General features: G+C 48.3%; 1 protein-coding gene across 1 annotated transcript in view; it reads right to left on the minus strand.

The window, feature by feature from the left end:
* Positions 1–6,471: 6,471 nt before the first annotated feature.
* Positions 6,472–23,502, minus strand: part of GRIN2B (glutamate ionotropic receptor NMDA type subunit 2B) — a 189,200-nt gene continuing 172,169 nt past the window's right edge. The window contains exons 12-13 of the mRNA XM_049694425.1: positions 19,397–21,748; positions 6,472–7,754 (exon numbers count right to left, since the gene is read on the minus strand). Of these exons, the coding sequence (XP_049550382.1) occupies positions 19,829–21,748 (1,920 nt within the window). The 3' untranslated portion in view covers positions 6,472–7,754; positions 19,397–19,828. The remainder of the gene's footprint in view (positions 7,755–19,396; positions 21,749–23,502) is intronic.

The following is a 23,502-nucleotide window of genomic DNA, read 5'->3' on the forward strand; positions in this document are numbered from 1 at the left end:
TAAATGAAAACGATCAGTCAGAGAAAACTTTCATAGAGCAGAACCGGGCAGAAGCAAAGCTGCTTTCCAATCCTTTTACTTTGATTTTGTTTACACGGTAAATGAGGAGAAAGGTGAACAAAGAGTTATGATTCCCCCAAGGAAACTGACTTCGATGGGGGCCTTGAAAATAGAAAGGACGAGATTTACTGGGAAAATGTCTTCTTTCCAGGGAGAGAGTCAAAGTGCGGCCTCAAGCCACGATCACATTCGCTGACACCTATAAAAACAGGCTGTGGCTTACCGCAGATGGCAATGGAGTTTCTAGTGAACATCAAAGAACCCCAAACATCAGGACTGAAGAAGAGGCACCAGAGTTGCACTCAGTGCCTTGGCCTCCGCTCCTTCCATAACCTTTTGCTCCACCTAACGGCAGTCCCACCCCACCCCAGACCCCAGACCAGTAACTCCAACCTCTGTGTAATCGAAGCCTCAAGCATCACACTCTCTGACCCAGCTCCTACTTCCCAGATCACTCTTTCTGGCGACTGACTCAGTAATTCAGGCACCCCAGTCTGCATCTCGATCCCCTCCCCCTACCACACTTCATTATTCCTGATTCCCTAAAAAAGCCTCACTTTTCCCCTCACCCAGCTTAGATTCCAGGGCCAACCATAATCACCGCTTTGCAGTTGCCCTTGTGTGTTTCTCGTGCTGCCCTCATTGCATTTACCTGGCTAACCCCCAGCTCTGTTTAAATCTGACTCTCCACTCTAGCCGAGCAGCTGAATGCAGCCGAAGAAGATTCTTAAGTTACTTTTAAACTCACGACTGGAAGCATCTCAAGTAAGTCCTTCGTGCCACCTAGGACGCCTCTTACAGTCACTTTCCCTCCTCACTCTTCTGCTGTATGGAAATACGAGTGATTCAGGCCTTCTTTTCCTCCCAAACCTCCAATACCCATTCCCCAACACTCACTATTGGCTGATGAACTCCCTTTGTAATTCAGTACAAAATTATCAGTCAGAAAAGACATATTCCCAGCATCACATCTACCAATCCCCTTGCACCTGTGCCCCACTCTCTCCCTGTTACCATAACAACCTGGTTAGGATCCTAACGCCAGTCCCTCCACTTGTGCCCTGGATCCCGTTCCCTCTCACTTCGTCGAAGACATCACTCCAGCAATCATCCCCTCTCCTCAAGGATCAGCAATTTCCCCTCTTTACTGGATCTTTCTGGTCAGCATGAACAGAATGTTATTTCTTCCATCTTTTAAAAAATAACCTCCTTGGACCTCACATCCTTTACCATCGACTATTATTCTATGTTCCCTTTACTGCAAAAGAGTGCCTTTTCATATTGTTTCCACTTCCTCTTCTCCAACTCTTTCTTGAACCCACCCTGACCATGCTATTGCCCCCCCCTACCCAGTTCACTGAATCAGCTGTTTTCCAGGTCATGAAAAGGACGACCTCCCTGTTGCCATGCAGGCCACTCCTGGCCACTCCTCAGTGCTAGTTTCTCCCCATCTCCTGGGGCTTTGAACAACCCCCCCACCCACCCAGGGTTCAGGCCGAGGGACTCTTCCGTCTGTACTCGCTCCTAGATCTAGTCTCATGGTTTCAGATACCAACCAAATGTCTCTGAATTCCAAATTTATATCTTCAGGCTCTACCTCTTGCCTACACTCCAGGTTCATATAGCCAACAGTCTAATCAGCATTTCCACTTGGACGTCTGATGGACGTTTTAGCCTTACTGGAAGGATAGCTTTCCCAGTCTCCTTCACCTCCAGGATTCCCATCTTATTAATGGTGACTCCAAACTTAGAGTAGCCGAGGCCAAAAGTTCCAGGATCATTCTTGATTCTTTCTTTTCTCTCATTCAATATCTAATTCCTCAGCAAACCCTTCAGAGTATTTCTGGAATCCAGCCACTTCTCACCACCTTCACGGACACCGTGGCCCAAGCCACTACATCTCTTACCTGGACGGAGGCCACAGGCTCCCAAGTAGTCTTGAGGCTCCTTCCCTTGCCTACCCTCTCACAGTGTATTCCCAACACAGTGGTCACAGTGCTGCTTTTGAAATGGAAATCGGTTCCTATCGCTCTCTACTCAGACCCTTCTAGTGATTTCTCATCTTGCTCTTGGTAAAAAGGCCTTACAATGGCCTATAAGGCCCGTGGGCCAATGCCATCTCTCTGACCTCATCTGCCACACTCACCTCCTCACTCATTGGCCTCCTGGCTCTTCCTCAAGTATGTCCAACATGTAATTTGACCTCAGGGCCTTTGTGATTGCTTTCTCTTCATCTGAAAAACCCTTCACAAAGACAACTCCTAGTCTCACTCCCTTGTTTCCTTTTACGCCTTTGCTCAACTGTCACCTTTTCATAGAAACTTTTCCTGTCCACCCTATAAAAAGTAGCAGGCCCATGTCCACCGCATCACCACTACCCCCCTCAATCTGCCTCATTTTTCTCCACTGCACTTTGAAGTGTCTCACATGAAATATATTTATTGATTTTTTGCCGATTTCCTCTCATCAATATGTAAGCTTCACAAGGGCGTGGACATCGCATTCTCCTCTTTTGTATCCCTGGCCTGGGGGTTCCATTCAATAAATATCAGTGCACGAATAAACAATCACTCCAAAACACGCTCCTACACTGCAGGCCAAGTCTCCCCCAAAGAAGAGTTTCAGTCAAAAACAAAAATCTGGTTGTCTATTCTAAACTTTAACAGATCTGTAAATGACAAGAGTAGAGCTTTCCTTTCTGATTTAAGAATTGCCCTTGGGTTCATTATGTTTTTTAATAATTAAGAAAACAATTTCCTTGAGTCTCAAAGGCTCTCTTGCTGTTGCCTAACTCTTAAATCCCTTGTGGGTCCAGCAGAATGTATAGAGACTCAATATTTGGAAGGATATTTAACATTTTTCAGCCTTTCTGGTTTGCTTACAACATATGATCTACTGCCTTTCAATAATATTATAGCTTAAAAGATCATGTCTGAGTCAGTTAATTCCATGTTAATATGTGTAAGACTCGGGATTAAATCAATCTGTAAAAAATGTCTATTTGTAATCAAATCTACCAATTTCCTTCCCGAAGTAAAGAGTAACCAGATTAGAAACCTGGTGTGTTCTCGGGGGACGGGCAGATATAATTTTATTTAAAAGATTTTCTCTCTCAGAGGTGACAACTTTGTGATCCAAAGTTGAGAAAAGCCCCAGCTAAATTCTATTTCCCTGATGTACTTTTTTCCACAGCACCCTCTGCCTTCCCAATTTAAGTAAATGTAGTCATAATGGGGCTACAGTTCTTCTACTCAGAACACTTTTGACTGGAGAATGGAAATCGTTGGAGAGGAGCTGCCCTAAAGATCTGTGGACACATTTTGGAAGAGTTAAGGTGCAGTGCTTACCAAGGTCTACCTGGAAGCGAGCCTACGCCCCTTTCTCAAGTCAGTGTCACCGTTTTTCCTGAACAATCAATACCTGCCCAGCTTCCCCTGCTGCGCAAATCTCTTATGGAATAAACCAGAGCATCTGGGTGTCGGTGTCACTGCCTCCTCACCCCCAAACCGTTCTACCCTGATTTCTCCTTTCCTTGCTTTTGAATTTTTCTCAGCTCAGTAAAGAGCAATTTTCAGAAGAAAGGTTTTTGTCCCCTTGTCACCATGTCTGTTTCCTAGTTCACCTTCTCTCTCTCATCCCAATAGAGGGACAATGTTAACGATTAATAAAATAACGTACAACAGCTCATTGGGTGAGATATTTAGAAAGTCTGTGGCCGCCAGGCCAAGGAGAGCTGAGGAGAGTGTCATATCCCCAGCACCTTCAGACTGGAACGCAAGCATCCCCCGTCTCACAGGGCTTGTGCTTTGAGACACTAAAAAAGAGAGAAGATGATGACAGCCACAGAATGCCTCTGTGCACACAACAGGCACCTCAACCAAAGCCCCGGTGCACACTCTCAAGGAGGTCGCCTGATATTCAAGAACACACCCCCTCTCCACTAGGTGAACCACAGGTTATCACCGGAACAGGCACACACTTTCCCAGCATTCGACCTTGAGTTGAAACATCTGGTAGTAGGCCCTTCTTGTTTGCTTCTCATTCTCCTTTTAAAACTTCTCCATCTTCCCAAGTTAACAAACAAACAAAAAAACCCATGAGAAATTACCAATGGTTTCTTTTAACGATCTAAGAGTTTAGATAACAACACGGCTTAAGGACTACATCCCTCCTTGAGGCGGGGGGCGGGGGGGAACCAAATCCATGAAGAGGAACCAGGAGAGCCACCAAGAAGGCTGAGAGGTGAGGAAGAGTTTCCACGTAAGAAACCTGGAAGGTTCCATGATAAAAGCCACCTCACCACAGCTAAAAGCATAGGTATTTTGGTCTATTTCCTATCCTAGCCATCATTCTTCTCGTTCAGCACCGACCACTGAAATTAGTTCTGGAATCATGGCTGCTGGGCAAGGAGCGAGAACAAGTGCCCCCAAGAAGAGACGGCTCTGGAAGAGAGAACAAGCTCCCCAAAACGATGGGATTAGAGGAAATATGCTGATTCTGTTCGTTCTGTGTGAATTTCCATACCAAACTCTGCCTGTAGGATGTTTGATGGGCGATGACCAAGTAGATTTCCCCACAATGTGGCAAAGAAAATGAAAACGAAACAAAGGAAACCAAAAAGTGATGATGACAGCCCCAGAAGATCACAGTTTTGTTCTTGGTCTCATTCATCTTTCCACTCACTGGACTTTACCCACTTACCTGAATTACCACGTGGGTAATTCTTTCATGTTAGCTACAGAAAGCAAGAGGCCAAGGAAAAGTATGAGCTGCCCAGGTGCCCAAGACCAGATGGACAAGCCTGGCTTGAGAAGAAATCAAAACCGTGCTACCAGAGGAAATTACATCCTGCCCCCGGCCTCCGAGAGAAGGAGTTTAAACTCATTGTGGAGGCTGCTGCCCAGCAGAGCCCTCGACTCTGAAATGGACTCTCCCCTCCGCTGCTTTTCCACGGGACACCTAGCACCCAGGCCCAATAAAATCTACTCCCAATGGGAAGCTACCCGCATCTTGCTTGTGCTCTCGGCTTAGAACTCCAGTCTCGTGCACGCATGGATTTTCTTTGGAAAACTTTGCCCTTGTAATGCTTCCTATCTTTCTCTATGAGCTCTCTTTTTGGCAGCTGTACTGAAGGGTTGGCTTTTTCATTTCTACCATAATCTTTAATACTAAGCGCAAAAGCTCTGTAGTTTTGATTAAATAATTCTCTGTTATTTCTTGCCCTTAGGGTCCCCATGAATCCTTTTATTCCCCTCCCCGCTTCAGTGAATAGAGCTGCAGTAGAGCACGGAATGGCCATCCCAGGCACTAAGATGTTCCGAATGCTCATCAGCTGTGGGCCCTGTTACTCCTCATGAAGGAGCATCAGGACCAAGCATCTGTAGTGACCCTCCTGTGAAGGATGAAGTTCCCATGGACTGAAGATGGGACAGCCCCCGCCCCTCTCTCTTAGCTTCCTGTAACACCATCATGATTTCAGGTGGCCTATGGGGAACAGAAAGGAATGGACATTTGTCATTTGTCATTGGCTTGATTCTAACCTTTGAGCTCAGGGAGTACCTTCTGCTACAGCAGCCCCGTACGTGAGAATAAAACTCACCTCCTTCCTCTGCCCCTATTCTCTCCCGAGCGAGGGTCCTGAGCCTGGCTCTGGGAATGACCACACTGTGCGATCGATGATACAGAAGACCACCACCCTCCACTGCCCCAAGCAGCTATTACTTTTCCAACTTCCTATTTCTTCTCCTATCTTTCCCCTGGGGCAGGAGGGACCAATGAAATGAAAAAAAATTTTTCTACATTGAACTAGGACACTTAGAACTCTTTCACTGCTCTTGGTAAGCAGTGTGCTCTGTACATGAACCAAAATCTGTTCTGTGGCAGAAACTAAAGACTATCCTCTTTGGAAAGATTGATGATTACTTCCTGATCTTAAATCATTCATCAGTGAACAGGTGGATTGCAAAAGAAGATGGTGGCAGGATTCCCTGGCCCTTGGGTGCGTAATGATTTTACCGCTATAATCTTGGGGTGAAATGAAGGTTTCGTAAGAATTCTCAGGAGACCTTTATTAGTCTTTGCAACGTCCATGCTGCCCCGCCTCTGGGCTTTAGGCAGCAATAATTATTACGGGGGATAATCGCTTCCTCCTGGAATTCCTTGCATGCGTGAACTTCCTTATATTTCTATGTAGGCTTCCAGAACTAACTCATGCCTTAAAACTGGCATCAAACTTGCTGTGTTTGAACTTGACTAAGTTACCCAGAAGAAACTAAAAGGCTCTGTCTTGAGGTTGCCCTCTTCACTGTGAGCTGATTAAAACCACTGATACCTTCAGAGTACCATGACTTTCTCGCACAGATTCTTGAAGTCTCCCTTCCCCATGGAACACTCTGGAAGAGATCCTCTGTCTCAGTTTTCCTTGAGCTTTTTATTTGAGTGGGTTACATGCTACATACAAATGTTTTAATGATAAAAAATTATTCACAATGTGTCGCCCCACAAAATTCAAAACCGTTTTTGTTATTTAGCCTTCAACTCTTCTTCATTATAGAAACTCTTCTATTCCTTTCTCGTTTTTAAGTTTTTTGTTCTTACCCCTTTGACTGGTCTCTGTAGACTAATGTGGACTCTGTGTGTGTGTGTGTGTGTGTGTGTGTGTGTGTGTGTGTGTGTGTATGGCTTTGTGAAGAAGACAGGTTCTCATGGGAAAGATTTGGGTAAACCATAAACTAGCTGCCTGGCTTTCCTGACTTTTATCCATTAGATGCTGAACACAGCGGGGGTGGACAATTCAGGCAGCACTGTTTTCTGAGCTAGGCCGAGAGTTGGAAATTCAGACAAGTTTTGGTTCCGCCAAGAATCTCCTGTACAACCTCAGTTCTGACTGCTCAGCAAATTTTGCCATGCTTCAACATTTTCATCTTTAAAATTAAAAGACGACCGTATTTCCATGCCAAAGGAAGCCATTCACAGGGATGGTTGTGGCGGAGGTCTAAGTGGGATGCTGGTGACCCTGGAAAACTCTATCCTTCTCCAAGCACGGGTAGAAGAGTCAGGCTGAGAAACTGCCGTAGCTCAGGACCATTTGACATGGGAGTTAAGCTACGAATGCTCAAGAATGACTCCTCAAATGTCTATGTACCCCCATTTCTCGTGCCTGCTACCGAGACACAACCAACGTACTTGCCCTGATCACTGAAAGTGCCCAGGAGTCGCAGGAGGAGTCACAGTAACAAGGTTGTTCTCTTTTCTGGGATCCTAAGTACACAGTTATGTGCAGCAGGATATATTCTCCATCGTTAAAATGCAGCGGGGCTGACTGTACGAGGCGGGTTGGGCTCTGGTTTGAAAACGTTAAATACCACGCACACGTGCAAGCTCTGTGCTCTCTCAACTTCTCATTCTAACAACGTGTGTGTGCGTGGGTGCGGGTGTTTGGAGGGTGAGCTGCTCGGAGCTGACTTAGAACACAGAACACCTTGAGACCCTTCACCTGAGAATGAGAATGTAAGATGATGAGTGAAAGAGGGAAAACACGGCTGTAAGTGCCCTGGTTGTCTTCCAGTTGCGTTCGCATGAAAGAAAGGGTATTTTTGCTATTTTACGTCTTAGTAAGAGTTCTGTCTGGATGCCTCTCTAGCCTCTTTGCTTCCTGCTGACGTGAAGTCTTGCTATCTTCTCCGCTCTTGACCCTGGGAGAAGAAAAATGATTGAATCTCCCAAGGTATGTTTGCCATTTCCGTCCCACTGAGGACAGACCTCTCCACGCCCGCTCATGGTGTTGTCAAGAGGAGATGTGGGTACCCATGGAGACGTAGTTATCTGAGCAGCAAGCCTGTCTGTCCTTGGAGAGCCTGGCTTCTACATCTCCATCCTCTTAGCACTGATCCACTAATGGGACATCAGAGGACCACATGGATTCCACAGGGCTCAGTAGGGACAGGCAGTAGGACAACCACGTGGTTGTTCCATTACAAAGAAATGCTCCCTTCATATAAAGCCTGGATGTTCCGTCAGACCTTGAGGTGTCAGCGATCCACAGGCTAGGAAGGGCAAAGCGAAAACACTGGCTCGAGAAACTGTAATTATGTCCATCCGGTTCCAAATGAACACTTTCATCTACCGAGAATGCAGCCCTGCTCCTCCGTAATATGACTGACAGTGGCACTGTGGGATCTAGTTGTTAGGAGTGAGTGAGTGAGTGTGTGTGTGTATGTGTGTGTGTGTGTGTGTGTGTGTGTGTGTGTGTGAGATGTGTGTTGGGCAGGGGAACAAGCATGACAAAGAGGCCAAATTAGGTGTAGTCATGCTGTTCGAGTGAATCTGTGGAAGCATTAAGAGCACATCTCAGGCAGAGGCAGCATCATGGCCTAGTCTCTGATTTTCAGATGGTCCTACGTCACAGCCAAAGGGAACATTAAAATAGCCCTTGATTTCAAAAGAAAATGATCAATGACAAAGTGTGACAATGACATTGGGCGGTAACTACAAAGACTGTTCCGTATAAGACTGAGGTTTCAGGCAGGCATGTTTTTGTTTTTCAAAAAAAAAAAAATGTCCCCTCTGGAAACAGGTAACATCCTTATCTAAGAGCAGCCGGCAGCCCAGCAAACTCCCATTCCTGGGGCCGCTTCCCCTGAGGCTTCGCTCCTGGCAGAGCTCTGAGACTACGCGCCTCTTGATACAAGGAGGGAGCTGGAGCCACAGCCCGGGGGCTTAGACTTCCTGTCACTCCCTCTCTGCCCAGGTGACGACCAGGGGCTCTCGGGGTGCTGTGGTCTGAAGGGCACAGCCTGAGGATGGGCTCAGGGCTGACCTGTGGCCGGACTCCCTGAGGACACTCGGGAAGTCACAGGTATGGTGGCATCCAGGCTCCTCCCTCACCCTGGGGCGGGCACAGTCACCGCTGAAGGCAGCCGCGATGTGGCTCTGGCTTTCCTGGCGCTGCCCTGGACAGCTGTTACCTGCCCTGGTATTTCCGGCATTGCATCAAACAACTCCCAGTCCACACGAGGGCAGGAAGGTGGCCCTCAGAAAGTGCTTTTGAACCTGCTGCAACTCAGGTTACAAGTGGAAATGGAAAATGAGAAGTGTAATTCTCTCTTCAGTCCAATTATGCCCAGAAAACGAGCTCCAAGTTTGAGTGAATGTTCACACCCTGCAAAGGACTAAAGGGACAGACACCTGAAAGGGCATCAGCTTTGGGTCCTGCCCTTTCCCAAAGCTACCATCAACACCAGTAACCAGGGAGACGCAGGTGCAGCTCCTGGCTTTGTGACATGAAGGGGTGCTCTCCTCTAGACCCCCTGTACTCTCCCTTCCTCCTATGCTACCCTTCCTCTGCTTTTGTAAGTATTTATAGGCCAAAAGTTAACATGAACACCTCACGGGTAAAGCTTCCTTCTGGATATATTCTGAGTTCCCTGGACATTTCTTCATTCCACTCGTCCAAGAGAGATTCAGGAATGTACCTCTTCACGAGGATGGCATCTCTACACCCTTCCACCAGCTATTATCAGACTATTTGTTTCACTGGTTAAAAAAAAAAAAAGTGTCCTAACATAATGAGCTGGATTTTGCTCTAAAACATTAACTATGCCTATTCCTTGGTGCAGGGCTATCTAGATTTAATGGGATTTTTGAGAAGAACAATTCTCCCCCAGACTTACATTTTAATTTTCATTAGGGTGCTTCCCAAGTTGTCACAGTTTGCCCCATCTCGCCCATAATAATTCCTCTACCCGCTCCTGTCTCAATGAAGAATGGACTTTGTTCACTTTTTTGAAGAAGAGACTTGCCACTTCCTGTAACTTATTTGAGTTTGGTTCTCTATAGGATGCTTTAAATTAGCACACAGTGGCAGAAGATGCCTCCCACGGGAGAATAATTCACGTTCTATGACAAAATGAAAGTTACCGAGAAGGCTGGCCAGGAGAAGGGAACATGATCGGTTCCCAGAGCAGCGGAAGTGAAAGGACAGAACCAGCTCTAAGAGTTTGTTTACGGGGACATCAGCAACGGACGCTGACCGGAATAGGAATAGGACAGATTGCCCAGTAGACCACCAAGGAGGTGAGGGAAGGCTGAACGGGGCTCAGAGACTAAAGTGACAGGAGGGCCATAAGGTCAGAGGTGATGTTGTCTCTTCCAATGCTATGAATCCCTTCACATTTAGAGAGAAAGGAGTCCTTTAGAAACTAGAATTCTCTCTAAGTCAGCTCATTCAAATCCTAAGCTACTTTCGTTTGTGATACAAAGATCAGAAATAAAGTGCGTGATTACGTCAACTCTTGTCTACTCTTTGGGAGAAGTTGTCCTGTAGTCCAAGCCTCAGAAACGGTGAGAATCACACAGAGTCCAGGAAATAAATATCATCAAGACACAGGTCGTGAGCTGCACAAACAGTTCCCCCAAGTCTGATCTAGCATAGATACAGAGGTGGAAAATACCAGGCGTGCAGCATTGATACATTGGTCCTAGTGGACCACTGTCTGGGGTCCATAAGACTGTGTGATTAATGAGCCGGAACTGTGACAAGTTCTTTCTGGTATTGCAAGTGCTTAAAAAAAGGCTAGAGGTTACATCAAAGCCAGATGAATCCCAGCATAGGTCAGGCTGTTAGAGACTCAGTCTGGACAGTGCAGTGTCTGGAGACAGCCTCCACTGAAAGCATCTGAAAAGCTCCTGGTACCTAACATTTGATCAAGATCCCCCATGGTCCCTCCCTCTGTGACTGACAATATGTATACCTATTGCATGCCAAGGACCCTCCACTAACCATAAGACAGTCACAGCATAACTTTGAAGGACAAAGCGAAACTCAGAAAAATCCAAATTCCCATCTGAAATAATAATTTACATGAGAATGTACACATGTCCTGTGTTGCAGTGACTGTTGGTGGGTGCAGATGTACAGAGAGAAATGGGAAGGGATTCATCCTTAGGTTTTACTGCAGATTCAAGTATCCTGTGGGCAAAATAAAGTGACTCCTTTTCAATTACAATTTATAATAACATCAAATATTTGTCAGTACCTTCCATAAACAAGATGCACTGGTAGGTGCTACAGGAGATAAAAAGATGAATAAATGCATGAACCCTGACCACAAGGAGTTTATAATCTAGCAGGGGAGATGGATGTATAGCTAAATAACCATAAATAAGATGGTCCACGATAGCTGCCACCAGACAGATTAAACTAAAGTGTTATGAGCGTTCACAAAAGGCATATATATGGGGTTTTTTGGGGGGGTGGGGGATGGCAGATGAAGACAGTGGACATGATGGACCAGATGTTCTGGTCTTTGAAGACTTATATTGAGGAAGATGGATATTAGGCAAGAAGGGAATGAGATGAGAGATCGGGAGGCGAGAATTTGGGGCAAAGGGCGCAGTTTAAGGAAAGACAAAAGTGGGAGAACAAGTTAGTACAGGAAAGGAAAGGGACAAAAATGTGATTCCCCTGTTGTCTGGGCCGCAGGCAAACAACAGGAAGTTATTCTTGCTGGTGGATTGTGGCAAATACAGCCCATCAAAGGGTCGTTTGTTTTGTTCTGAGTTGGAAAATGACATGATTTAATTTGTACTGAGCAAGTGATACTGATGAGAGTAGATTCAAATATAAAATGTTGGAACAGGGCTAAAGGACACAAATAATCCAGACTAGAGGGAAGGGCCTGAATGAGAAGACTTGGAAACTTTCAAGGTATGAGTTAACGGCTTTCCAGAGGATTAGATGTGCAGGATGAGGGAAATGAAGGAGGCAAAAGTGGCTGAAAGTCTTTAGTTTGGTGACAGAAAGAATCGTGGTACCATTAATCACAGGGGGGACTTGGTGATTATGTTGGTTTCCATTGGATATTTGACTCAACATGAAGTTAGTTGTCCAGGAAGTGGCTGGAAATATATGCATTAAGGTGAAGCGAAAAGTTGGGTCTATAGGAGTGAAGATTTGGAATTCATCCTCATCCAGCGAGTCGTTGAAGTTGTGGAAAATGGAAATATTGCCACAGAAGCACAGAGGAAAGGAGAAGAGCGTCAAGCTCAGAACATCATGGCAAGTCGATGCTGAGGGGGCAGGATGGACAGCAGGAACCAGTGAGGGAACAGCGAGAGAGGACCAGAGGGCTGGGATCAAAACCGGAACGTGCTGCTACCCAGCAGTGGACCTAGGGTAGTATTCATGGTGCCGAAGAGCAGAATTTAAAAAAAAAAAAAAAAAGATTACTGGATCTTGTAACAAGGAGTTCATTGGAATGCTGCCACTGAGCAGTTTCAGTAGAGTGGCAGGATGTAGCCCAATTTAAAGGGTAAGTCATGCGCATTAACTGAGGAAATGAAGAAAGAAAGGCGACCCTTTTGAGAAATTTGGAAGTGAAGAAAAGAAATGGAGATAGGACAGGAATTCAAGGGTCTAACTGGACTGAGAGAAGATTGGGATTTAGGGACTGTTGTAGGACTTGTTTTTGGAGATAGTGGAGGGCTGAGGACTGTTTTTAGTGATGGTTGTAGGCAGATGTGTGGAAGGGATTAAAGATGCAACAGAATGAAGTGCTACTGGCTGGAGCGCCATAGAAGAGGTTGGGGGGCGGGTATCAGAGTACGGGGAAGAGGGTCACCGAGTTGGGAGGGAGGATGGCGAAGATAAGTGAAGGATGGGAGAAATTTAAAGGTAGAGAGGAGAGGTCATGTGAGAATTTGCAAAATCAGGTGTCTTTTCTTAGTAATTCAGTAGGAAAGAGACGAGATGAAAATGAAAATAAAAAACAAATGAACAAACCCTTGGAGAATGTGACAGGGAGTCAACACTGGAGAATAAAAAAGATATCTGAGCTGGGTAGGGTTTAGGTGAGATTAAATGGATCCAATCTGTGCTCTTTGGCATAGGTTTTGACCTTCTGTTCTTGGCGATAGAGTGGATGTTGGGAGAATGGGAGACAGAGTTAGAAAAGCAAGGTAGGTGGGGTGAGAAGGCGAGAGGAAGAAGAGATTGCTGGTGAGGGTATTGTTGATACGGGTGATCACAGGGTGAGACCAAGGAGGGAAGTAAATGAAATCACAGGGGTTTATGGACCAGAACAACAGAGGGACCCTGAAGGAAGGCAGACAGGATATAGAAAACGCCAGGTCGTGGTCAGAGAGGGAATTTCACTGGGAGGCGGAATAATTCCAAAAGAAGGATTCAGGGAGGCCACGACGGGGAAAGGTGAATCTCTGTAGTGTTTTTAAAATAATATAATGCATAATATCTTTGACTCACACCCTGGAGCCAGAAAAAATTAAACCTGCATGTATAAATCTACCCATTTATGCACACCTATTTATACATACATAATACAGACATTTAAATATTGTATGCTTTTGCATTCGCATATTATATGTGAGTATAATATACTCCATTTTAAATTCTTTTATCTTCTTCACAGCACTAGCCCAGGGGCATGATATGTGTTCAGTAGACATTGGTTTAATTGAACTAACACATTTAACTAGAGCTTTTATTTTTTTCTCCTGCATATTACTGGAATCAGCTCTACCCCTAAATCACAACGCTAAGTTAATTACGAAAAAGAGAGTTCAGGTTTAAACTGAGGAGACCAAACCTTTAAAATAACAGTTTTATAATGGGCTTAGTGTTGTGTTTTTTCATTGTACCCTTAATCCTTGCAGTGAGTTCCATTTCTCTCACCTTTGCCAAAACACGAATTCTACACACAAGAGTCCCGAGGCTATGGGGAATTCTACTCATCCGCTCTGTTTTCCACCCTTAGTTCTCATTAGGAGTCCTCACCCTCAGAGTCACACCAGCAATTCTGCTGTAAAGCACAGAACAGAGCCAGAAACTCACTGCGATGGGCTCGGAGATGGATGCAAATGGACACACTGGCAGAGAAACCTGGATGATTTCTAACTCTGCCCACTTATTCCCAGTACTGCTATCCGAACCCGTCACTCTCTCTCCTTTTTCCTTGCTTCGGCATTGTAAATTAGAAGCCCCAAACTTAATTAATCTCTCCAAGACACGGAAAGAGCACTGATTTTCACTTGAGGTTTTTGGGGGCATTCTTTGCCGTGAGAATAGATAGGTTTCTATGCTTTAAGTCAGAGGACCCACAGCAGCCCTGCGTGGTGATTGAGTCTGTGTGGTTGGAACGGCATGGAGGGGGGATATATGAAGATACCTTGGGATTTTATACGGTACTGGAACCCCCAAACTAGAATGGAATCCTAGATCCAAACTAGAATGGAATCCTAGAACTAAACTATGATTAGAAGTTCTCAGACTGCCGAATCTACATTTTAGTGTTGTCCCAAATACCTGGTAGGTCTAAAAAAGAACTGCCCACCAGTTAAGTGGTACCTGGTAGTCCAGTAGCTTCCGTTAGTGTGTGTTGGGATCACCCGAGACCCCCTATGGAGGTGGGGAGGTGGAGAACATAGAACGACCCAGCTACACTGGAAGACTGATTGAACTGGGACAGAGGACAGACAATGACAGTAACTTTTTATTATCATAATTTGATCTTTCCAGTTGTCTACTCAGTAACTTGTACCAGAGGAGAAACATCAGTGTTCCATTTTCTACAGAAGGAGTCAAAGCCCTTAACCCGTCCTACAAGGTACAGATGTTAGAAATTCATAAACTACACACTCATGTGGCTGCTTATTGAAAATAATTCCCAGCTGGGAGTCCTAGTCCTGTGTCACACGAGCCTTAATAAAAGCAGGAGAAGGATGAGATGTTTTGAACGTCTTTACACTCTAGAACCTGTGTCTTTCCTCCCTACTCTGTCACCCTTAGCATTCTTTGCGCTCTCCCTCTTCTCCTGTACCGTTACTTTATTTCCAGGAAAAGAAATGAGAACCCTAACGTAAGCTAGGTGTTTCAACGTCTAAGCTTCTAATATGGCTGAAAACGGCACCCTTCCGGGGATGACTTTCATTTAAATGACAGATGAGCAGCTCGGGGCTAAAGGAATAATTCTGTGTGGGAAGCCAGTAGTTGGAGTGGGGTGGGGAATGAAAAGGAAAGGTCTTCTCAGAACCTCTGAAGCCACACCATGGACCATATGCCATTTTTAAGTCCAGACCCATTCCAGGGTAACTGTCTACCTTGAGCTGCTTCTCACCCATAAAGAGTTCCTTAGACAGGAAGGAGAATCTCTTGACACTCAAGAATGAAACACTCCACCAAAGTACTGAGCACACATTCCTTATATGGCTTTGGGCTCAGAGAGCACAGAAGGTATGGCCACAATATCTAGAAATGCCTAATGCGTTCGTTCATAGCACTGCCGCTGCATCATTTATGCACACATCTGAATCATTCCTAACACACCACACAGACACACACAGGGTGTCAAGCAGTGACAGGGCTTTTTGAAAGAGATGGGAATTAAAAGAATAAAGTGAGTTCTGGAATAGCTTTTTCCAAAGGTTATTGCCCAGACAATCTGGTTATGCTGTCCCTAAACCTTGAACTAAGTAAAAACCAAACCAAAAAACAAACAACAAACAAAAAACACCAAGAAACCCTAGTTCTTAAATGAGATGTGCAGGTGACCAGCACGCTGCGTTTTGGTAACACAGTTTCTTCACCTCCCATGCAGAGAATTCACCCTTGGGCAACTTCTGATGGCCATGGAAGACTGGGCGGGTGATATTCCCTTAATTTTCTAGACGAGTCCTATTTTATCACATTACACATGCGTTTTGGCACGACTGACACCACCGACACTGAATGGAATCATTTGGGATTTTTTTCTCCCTCAGTCACAATATGGCTGTGGCCAGCAGAGGGGAATCCGTACCAAGGCCGTTTCCCACGTTCTGGCTGAAGAAACACAGTGACATACTTTGAAATTACAAGATCCACTGTACATGCGTCACTCTGAAGGGTGTGCACACTCTTGACTCAGGCAAGTTCAAGGGTCAGATTACCTGAAGTTGGTAGAAATGCTGAGATTTAAGCATGGCCACCGAAAGGAGTGATATAGGGCCACACCCAGCGACTCACTTCCACAGTGGAAGGGAATGATTAGAGGACACGAAAGATAGAAAGCACGGACTCCGAAAAAGTCGGAACCATTAGCGCTCCCAAGGGTGTCTGTGGAACGTCACAGTTTGGACAGACTGTGTCTTTGTCCAGACCCATTTGTGGAAGAGATGGGGTTGAGAGCTGCATTCATCCTCATGCATTTTTCCTGGCTTCTTCTTTTGCAATGAAGTTAACATCTAGAACTTGGCCTGGCTCAGCCTTCCTTTCTTTAAGCTTTCTTGAGCAGGCCATGAATATCTTATTTGGTCTCAATTCATACATTCAGTTGAAGTGACCAACGGGGGCCAAAGAGGGGTTTAGAGAAATGGAATTACCCAGCTGACAGCTCTTGATGATGGCAGGATAGGACAAAAAATGTAATGTAATATCTCAGCTAAATGGATTTGGAAATGTCATCTGGTGGTAAAGAGAGAGAGAGGCTGCCACCCTTCACAAAGCCAAGGGTCCAGTGAAAGAAATTCTACTTGTCTGGTTAACCCCAGGTCGGGTTCTGAATACCTGGTTCGAGGCAAATAGCACCTTCCTGACGGCAGAAGCAAGGACAAGGCGAATATAAAGTCACTGCTGGCGCTGTCCCTCCTGTGCTCACCCTTCTACCGCTAAACCCAACTTCCGAGACCTTCCTAAGAGAACCCTCTGGCCGCTGAGCTTTGAGTAGAGCCGGTAAGCTTTTCTGGAAAAGCATGCTCATTTGTAAGACACGCATCCAGGGCTACCTCCCTGTAACCAGATAGCACGTGCTTCAAGAGAGGAGACCTCGTGGGAAGTTTCTGGGCGTGCTTGCAGAGGAATGGAGGGGGCCGGGGAGAGGGCTGGAGCCCAGGCAGTAGGAAGAAAAGAGTCCGAGTGACTGAGGTGCTTGTTAAACATGAGAGGGGGCTGTGGGGGGATTTCTTAAGACGGAGCCTCCTGAAGCTCAGCTTACGGTGGATTTGACCTCAATTCTGGTTTAAGCCCTTTGGGGAATCTTTCCCACCCTCGGTGCCGACAGGGAAGATACGACGCCACCAGCTTGACTTTGCACAGATGCTGGTGATCTACGGTCTCCCTGGAAGATAGGAGCTGGGCCTGCGGTTTGTCCAGGCCGATAGGCATGACTACTTCTCGCAGGCCAACGAGAAGACTGGTGAGGTGGGAGGTGGAACACGCAGCCCTTCCCTGGCTTAGTCACCACGGCGGCCTCCATTCCCCTTCACTGTTCTCCGGACACCCCGAAGCGAAAGCCATACAAAACAATTCCCCCGAAATGGAAAACGAAAGCCCGTAACAAAACACTTCTTCCCCCTTCATTCCCATCCCGACCCCGCTCCCTCCGGCCAACACCCTGAATACTCACGAGAGAACACTTTATCTATACAAAATTAATTAGAAAACAAAATATTTACATATGAAATAAACACCATCTTGATTTCTGTCACCAGCAGAGACGCCAGAGCCCCCTTTGTTCTAGATTGCTGTTCGCTAGGTTAGTTGGTTTGGTTTTTTTTTTATTTGAAAGGGATGAGGTAAGAGGAAGAGTGAGGGACGAGCCCCTGACCTGGGACAGAGTCGGGGCAAAGAATGCTTGACGGCCCTTCGCCTTCTTCCTCCTGGAGATGTCTCACGCCCTCTGTCCTCTCTCTCCAAGGTCCTTCCTTGAATCTAAGGTAAAGCACTCCGTGCTCCTCTCTCCAAATCTGTGAGAGGTTCAGCCCCTTGCCCCCAGGTTTGTTTTAGAAAGAAAACAAAGCTTTACAAGGCCTTCGGTTGGCTTGAAAATGAAAGATACTGAGGTAAGAATCAAGGAGGAGAGCGGGGGCGGCAGTCAAGGGCTGGGGGGTGAGGAAGGGCGGTGAGTCGGGGCGGGTGGGACCTGAAGAGACATGGCAGCTTCCTTCCAGAGGAGGATGAGCACCTTTCTGGTTTATGTGTCCTGTGTGCGACACGGAGACCCTGCAGCCAAGCCTCCAAACGGACCTGGCCCTTTGGCTGCCACCCTGGGTAAGGGGACGATGGCAGGACAGTGGAACTGACCCACGGAACACGCCTACCCCAAGTTTCAGGACTGGCAGTGACAAGTATTCGTTTCCCTTCTCAAGTTTCCAACTTTGAGTGAAGGGGGTATCACATCTGCCAGTGCCCTCATCTATCTATCTATCTATATTTTATTCTTTATTCTTTATCTGGGAGGGGAAGGAGGTGTTGCAGGAAGGTGGAGGGGTTTCTACAGAGAGTGTCCACACTGGGTTCAGCGTCACATCCTCAGGGAGCCAGACCCAATGGGGTAGCGGGGGGTCCCTTCTCGCCTCCCGTCCCCGCTTCCGAACCTCTTCCCTTCCCTCCACTGTTTCCCGAGCTGTACTCGTGGAGCAAACTCGTGCCTCTTCACTGGCTGTTCCGTATCGGTTGTGGCCAATTCAGGGGGGTAACAAGCCTGCTCTCCTAGCTCCAGGTTAAGTAAGAAGGGATCAAAGCATTGAAAACATCCCCCTCTCTCACTTACCCGACCACAAATGACCCCCCTGTCCTTCAAAGCCTTACTTAGCTCCTCCCCACAAACTGGCCAGAGGAGGGTCCAAAAAGCTCAGACGGGCTTTGTACAATCTTCTGCCCTCAGGTACGGGCCAAAAGAATCCTGGCTGCTTCTACTTCCCTTTAGCCTTCCTGGAAAGTTCTTGGCCAAAACTGGTGGAATGTATTGGCAACCACGGAGGAATTATTTTTGTACGTTGCCCTTGTAGGACTGTTCACCCACGTTTTTGTCTAGACCACAGGAACTTCTCCGTCAAGAACTTCCATTCTCTTCATTTGGGAAGGGTCAAGGGGAGAGACAGCCAAAATTCAGGTAACACAGGCCCGTCTCTGTTTGTATATAAGCCAAAACAAGCCCGGTGCTTGTTGAAAGAAACAACATCATGAGGCAAGGTTGCCTTCTCCGCATGAAAAGGCCTGATGACAGGCGTGTACAGACAACACGTGTGCAAGTGTATATAGACACACATGCACACGCAGTCCCTCCTTCCTTGCCTCTAATGCACCATGAAACACTGCTCTGATGTACTTTCCATCATCCGTCAATGACCTTTCATTCCAGTTCACTACCAGCTAAGTCTCATGGAATTGAAGCAAACTTTTTTTTTTTTTGGCTTATATAGAAACACACGTGGCTTCCCAACCTCTGCCTGGCGCACGATCCCCAAACACACGCCATCTAAGCAACAAGAATTTAGCAAAAGCCTCTGTTCATTCACAGGCAGTAATGCTAAAGGCGCTTATTGGGGCGCTGTGCTTCCTCACCTAAACGTAAAGGTCAGTTCGGGGAGAGCTATCCTGCGCTCCCGCGGCCTCCTCCCGCTTCTCCGTGCTTCCCTCGAAGTGCGTGGCAAAGAGTCCTTCCACGCTAGGAGGAAGCTCGTGTGGGGCCACTTCCTTCAACCACTCCGCCCTCGCCGGCTGAGCGAGCCCACCGCATCCTCTCGCGGGAACTGGGAACTGGAAGGATGGACAGACCGGGAAGGAGGAGGGGACTGGAAAGGGAGCAGAGATGGTTCTGGTCACCAGGGTCGCCCTCAGAAGGAATCAGAACTCCAGGATCCCATAAATAAATGAAAACGACAAGAAAGGAGCAAATGGGAACCAAGTTCACCCCCGTCACCCTCTGTGACATGCGCACCACACGTCCACAGCCCCGACCCTCCCGTACCCACCTTCGCCTCTCTCTTCCCTCACTCAGACATCAGACTCAATACTAGACAGTTTCTCATACACATGCCCATTGCTGGAGCCATTGAAAGCCCTGGGGTTTTTGTTGTTAGGCACACAGGGGTTGGACTGGTTCCCTATACAGATGTCTTTCTGGAAACGGCCTGGTACAGCCCCGTGCAGGGCCGACACCACCGGCTTGTTGGTGACAAGGGCACGGAAGTCCGGCCTGGCCTTCGGCACCCCTGCCACCGTGGGCTGCCTGAAGAAGTAGGATTTGCTGCCGTGGAGCAAGCACTGGTCGTCCCCGAAAGTGGGGATGAAAGGGTTCTGCGTGACCCGGTCAGGGTAGAGCGACTTGCTGAGCATGTAGCTGCTGCCGCCGCCGCCGCCGCCGCCGCCGCCGCTGCCGCTGCCGCCGCTGCCGCCGCCGCCGCCGCCGCCGGGGTTGCCATGGTTGCCGTGGTGGTGATGTCCCGCGGCCGGCGCCGCCGCCTTGCCGTTGCCGAAAGCGCTCTCGCCCGCCGGCATCTCAAACATGTGCGCGTAGGGACTGCCGTCCAGGAAGCGGCCCTTGTCTTTCAGGCTCACGCTGCGCGGGGCCAGGGCGGCCTCCTCCTTCTGCAGGTCCACGAAGGTGTCGTAGGAGTGCTGGCGCCGCAGCTTGTTCCGGGTCTTCTTCTGCGCCTTGGAGTTGGTCGGGCTCTGGGGGTACTTGGCGGCGGGCGCGCTGGACGGCACGGCCACCGGGGCGGCCGGCTGCTCCAGCTCCTGCAGGGAGCTGTCCTCGCTGATGTCGTACAGCTTGCCGGCCTTCTTGCACGCCTCGCAGCGGATGCACGCCTGCCGGCCCGAGTTCTGCCCGGGCACCGCGCTCGAGTAGTTGTGCAGCTTGGACGGGCAGCTGCGGCAGAAGTTGCCCCCGGAGCGTTCCTCCCAGTCCACGCTGGTCAGGTTCTTCTCCCAGGGGGCCGGGACCCCACCGACTCCGCCGTGCTTGTCAGCCGGCCCGTGCTTGAGGTGCGACCGGTTGGTGCAGGGCCCTCCTCCGCCCACCGAGTCGCGCTTGAAGTCCTCGCCGCGCTCCTTGTAGATGTCGGTCAGGTCCACGTGCTCCCAGTGCGGCGAGGTCTCCTTGGTGCGGAACTGGTCCAGGTAGAAGTCCCGCAGCCCCTCCTTGTCCCTGAAGTAGCGCTTGTGGTCGGGGGAGCGGGGCGGCCGGCGGCGGTAGGCCAGCTCGATCTCGTCGAACTCGCGGCGGGACTTGGCCGAGGCCGGCCGCTTCTTCAGGCTGTCCTTGTACTGCTGCTTCCGCCTCTTGGCCGCGTTGCCCTCGATGTTGCCGTAGGTGACTGTATGCGTGGAGATGTCCGACACGTCGGAGCGGATCAGGTCGTCGTGGCCGCCGTAGCGGTCGCTCTTGAACGAGAACTTGCCGTACAGGTCGCTGAGCTGGCTGTGCTTGGAGGAGGGGAGGCCGATGTCCAGGGGCTTCTTGCCGAGGGACCTGGGCTGCGTGGTGAAGGGCGGGTTGTCGCAGTCATAGAGCCCGTCGATGGAGCTGGTGCTGCCGATGCTGTGCGGCCGGTGGTGGGGGTCCTGGTACGCGTTGCTGTCCTTCAGCTGCAGGTTGCCGAAAGTCCTCTCCACCTCGCTGATGTAGTCGCTGAAGAGGTTCTCCTCGCAGGGCGGGTTGTTGTAGGATTTGCAGTCAGAGTGCGTGAAGCTGCGGCGGTGCTCGGAGATGTCGTAGACGGACGACTCGCGGCGGATGAAGTCCAGGGCGCTCTGTGGGGAGCCGTTCACGCCGGACAGGTTGGCCATGTTCTTGGCCGTGCGGAGAAGACGCAGGATGTTGGAGTGTGTGTTGTTCATGGTTGCGGTGGGGGAATTCATCACGGATTGGCGCTCCTCGATGGCCACCCCGTGGATGCAGCTGTAGATACCCTGGAGGGAGGATGGGACCGGTTAGGTCTCCGGCGAGGCAGGAAGTGACCATAAACAGCACCCCCCAACCAACCCACCACTGACTGCCCAAGTGGATGAGAAAAGTCAGAGCGGACATGAAAGGGATGGTCTTACACACTCACAGAAACATACGGCTAGAAGCTTGCCTGCCTTACCCCCCTGCATTTAGCAAGTCGCATCACGAGCTGGCGGCCTGGTGATCCAGAGGGAACACGGCTACACCGAGTGACTTGAACAAATGGATTCGAATTGCAAGACAGGACATTCTTGCCTCAACTCCACTACTAACTCGAATTGATTTTCCTTTCCGTGCTGAGGTTTTTGTGTCTTAAAAATGAGGCCATGATATCGACTGATAGCAAAAAATATTGTCAGCCTTCTGGAAATCAGTAGCAATGCTCTACAGATGCTGGGGCTTTTCGGCCCTGGCTGGTCACCCTTGGCTGGCAGTAAAGTGCGGCAGAGCCCAGGCGCTCACAACTGCCACTCTTTCCCGGCTCTGACAAACTTTGAGCAGCTTTTAGGATTTTGGTCACCAAATCACAACTGAGCAATTCTCTTCTTGAGCCAAGCGTGAACCAAATTCACAGAGACAGTCAGGCAGCCCTGGGGTCAAAGAGGGATTTTTCTCCTGCTGTGCCCTATACCAGGGCAGGAAGGACCTGGGACAGATATCCCAGTACTAAATACGAATAAAGAATGCCCTTGTTGGGGAGACGGAGGTGGGGGAGGGATGGATTGGGAGTTTGGGGTTAGCAGATGCAAACTAGTATATATAGGATGGATTAAACAACAAGGTCCTACTGCAGAGCACGGGGAACTACATTCAGTAGTCTGTGATAAACCATAATGGAAAAAAACTATGAAAAACAGTATATATATGTATAACTGAATCACTTCGCTGTGCAGCAGAAATTAACACAACACTGCAAATTAACTGTACTTCAAGAAAATAAATAAATAAATAAAAGAATCTTGTGGAATCCTCTCCTTTATTCTCTCCTTAGCTCCTGGTTTCCTCCTTATAGTTTCTCACTCAGTTACTCTGATCATAAATAATGAATATCTTAACAAATTAGTGTTGACTGAGAACTCCCTGTGTGCGGCTCCTTGTGCAGAGCCCTGAGGAACACCGTCCAGGAGAGGGAAAGGCTTGGGCTCAAGTCTAAAGTCAGGCCAACCTCCTGCCAGTCTCTTGCCCCCTGCCTTGAAAGGTGGACACATTTGGAACTTTTCTGCCTGGCAAGGGAAGGTCTCTGCAGAGGAGGTTGTTTGAACTGTATCTTTAAAACTAGGGGGATAAATTTGGAAAGGGGCTGTCCCAATGGAGGGGCACGAGAGGAGAGAAGATTAGAAAGGAGAATGGCAAGGCTTCCCTGGTGGCGCAGTGGTTGAGGGTCCGCCTGCCGATGCAGGGGACACGGGTTCGTGCCCCGGTCTGGGAGGATCCCACATGCCGCGGAGCGGCTGGGCCCCTGAGCCATGGCCGCTGAGCCTGCGTGTCCGGAGCCTGTGCTCCGCAACAGAGAGGCCACAACAGTGACGCCCGCATACCACAAAAAAAAAAAAAAAGAAAGGAGAATGGCAGCTACATGGGAAAGAAGGAAGATTTGCATATGATAAGCCTCAGTTTCCCTGAGGCAGCAGTGAGATAAGAGATCTTTAAGAGAAGGTTCCTCTACTTTCCTTCTCAGGCCTCCTTTCTAACCCTTCTTGATTATGGCCAGGAGAAA

Source organism: Orcinus orca, chromosome 11 (assembly GCF_937001465.1).
Source record: "Orcinus orca chromosome 11, mOrcOrc1.1, whole genome shotgun sequence".
NCBI lineage: Eukaryota > Metazoa > Chordata > Mammalia > Artiodactyla > Delphinidae > Orcinus > Orcinus orca.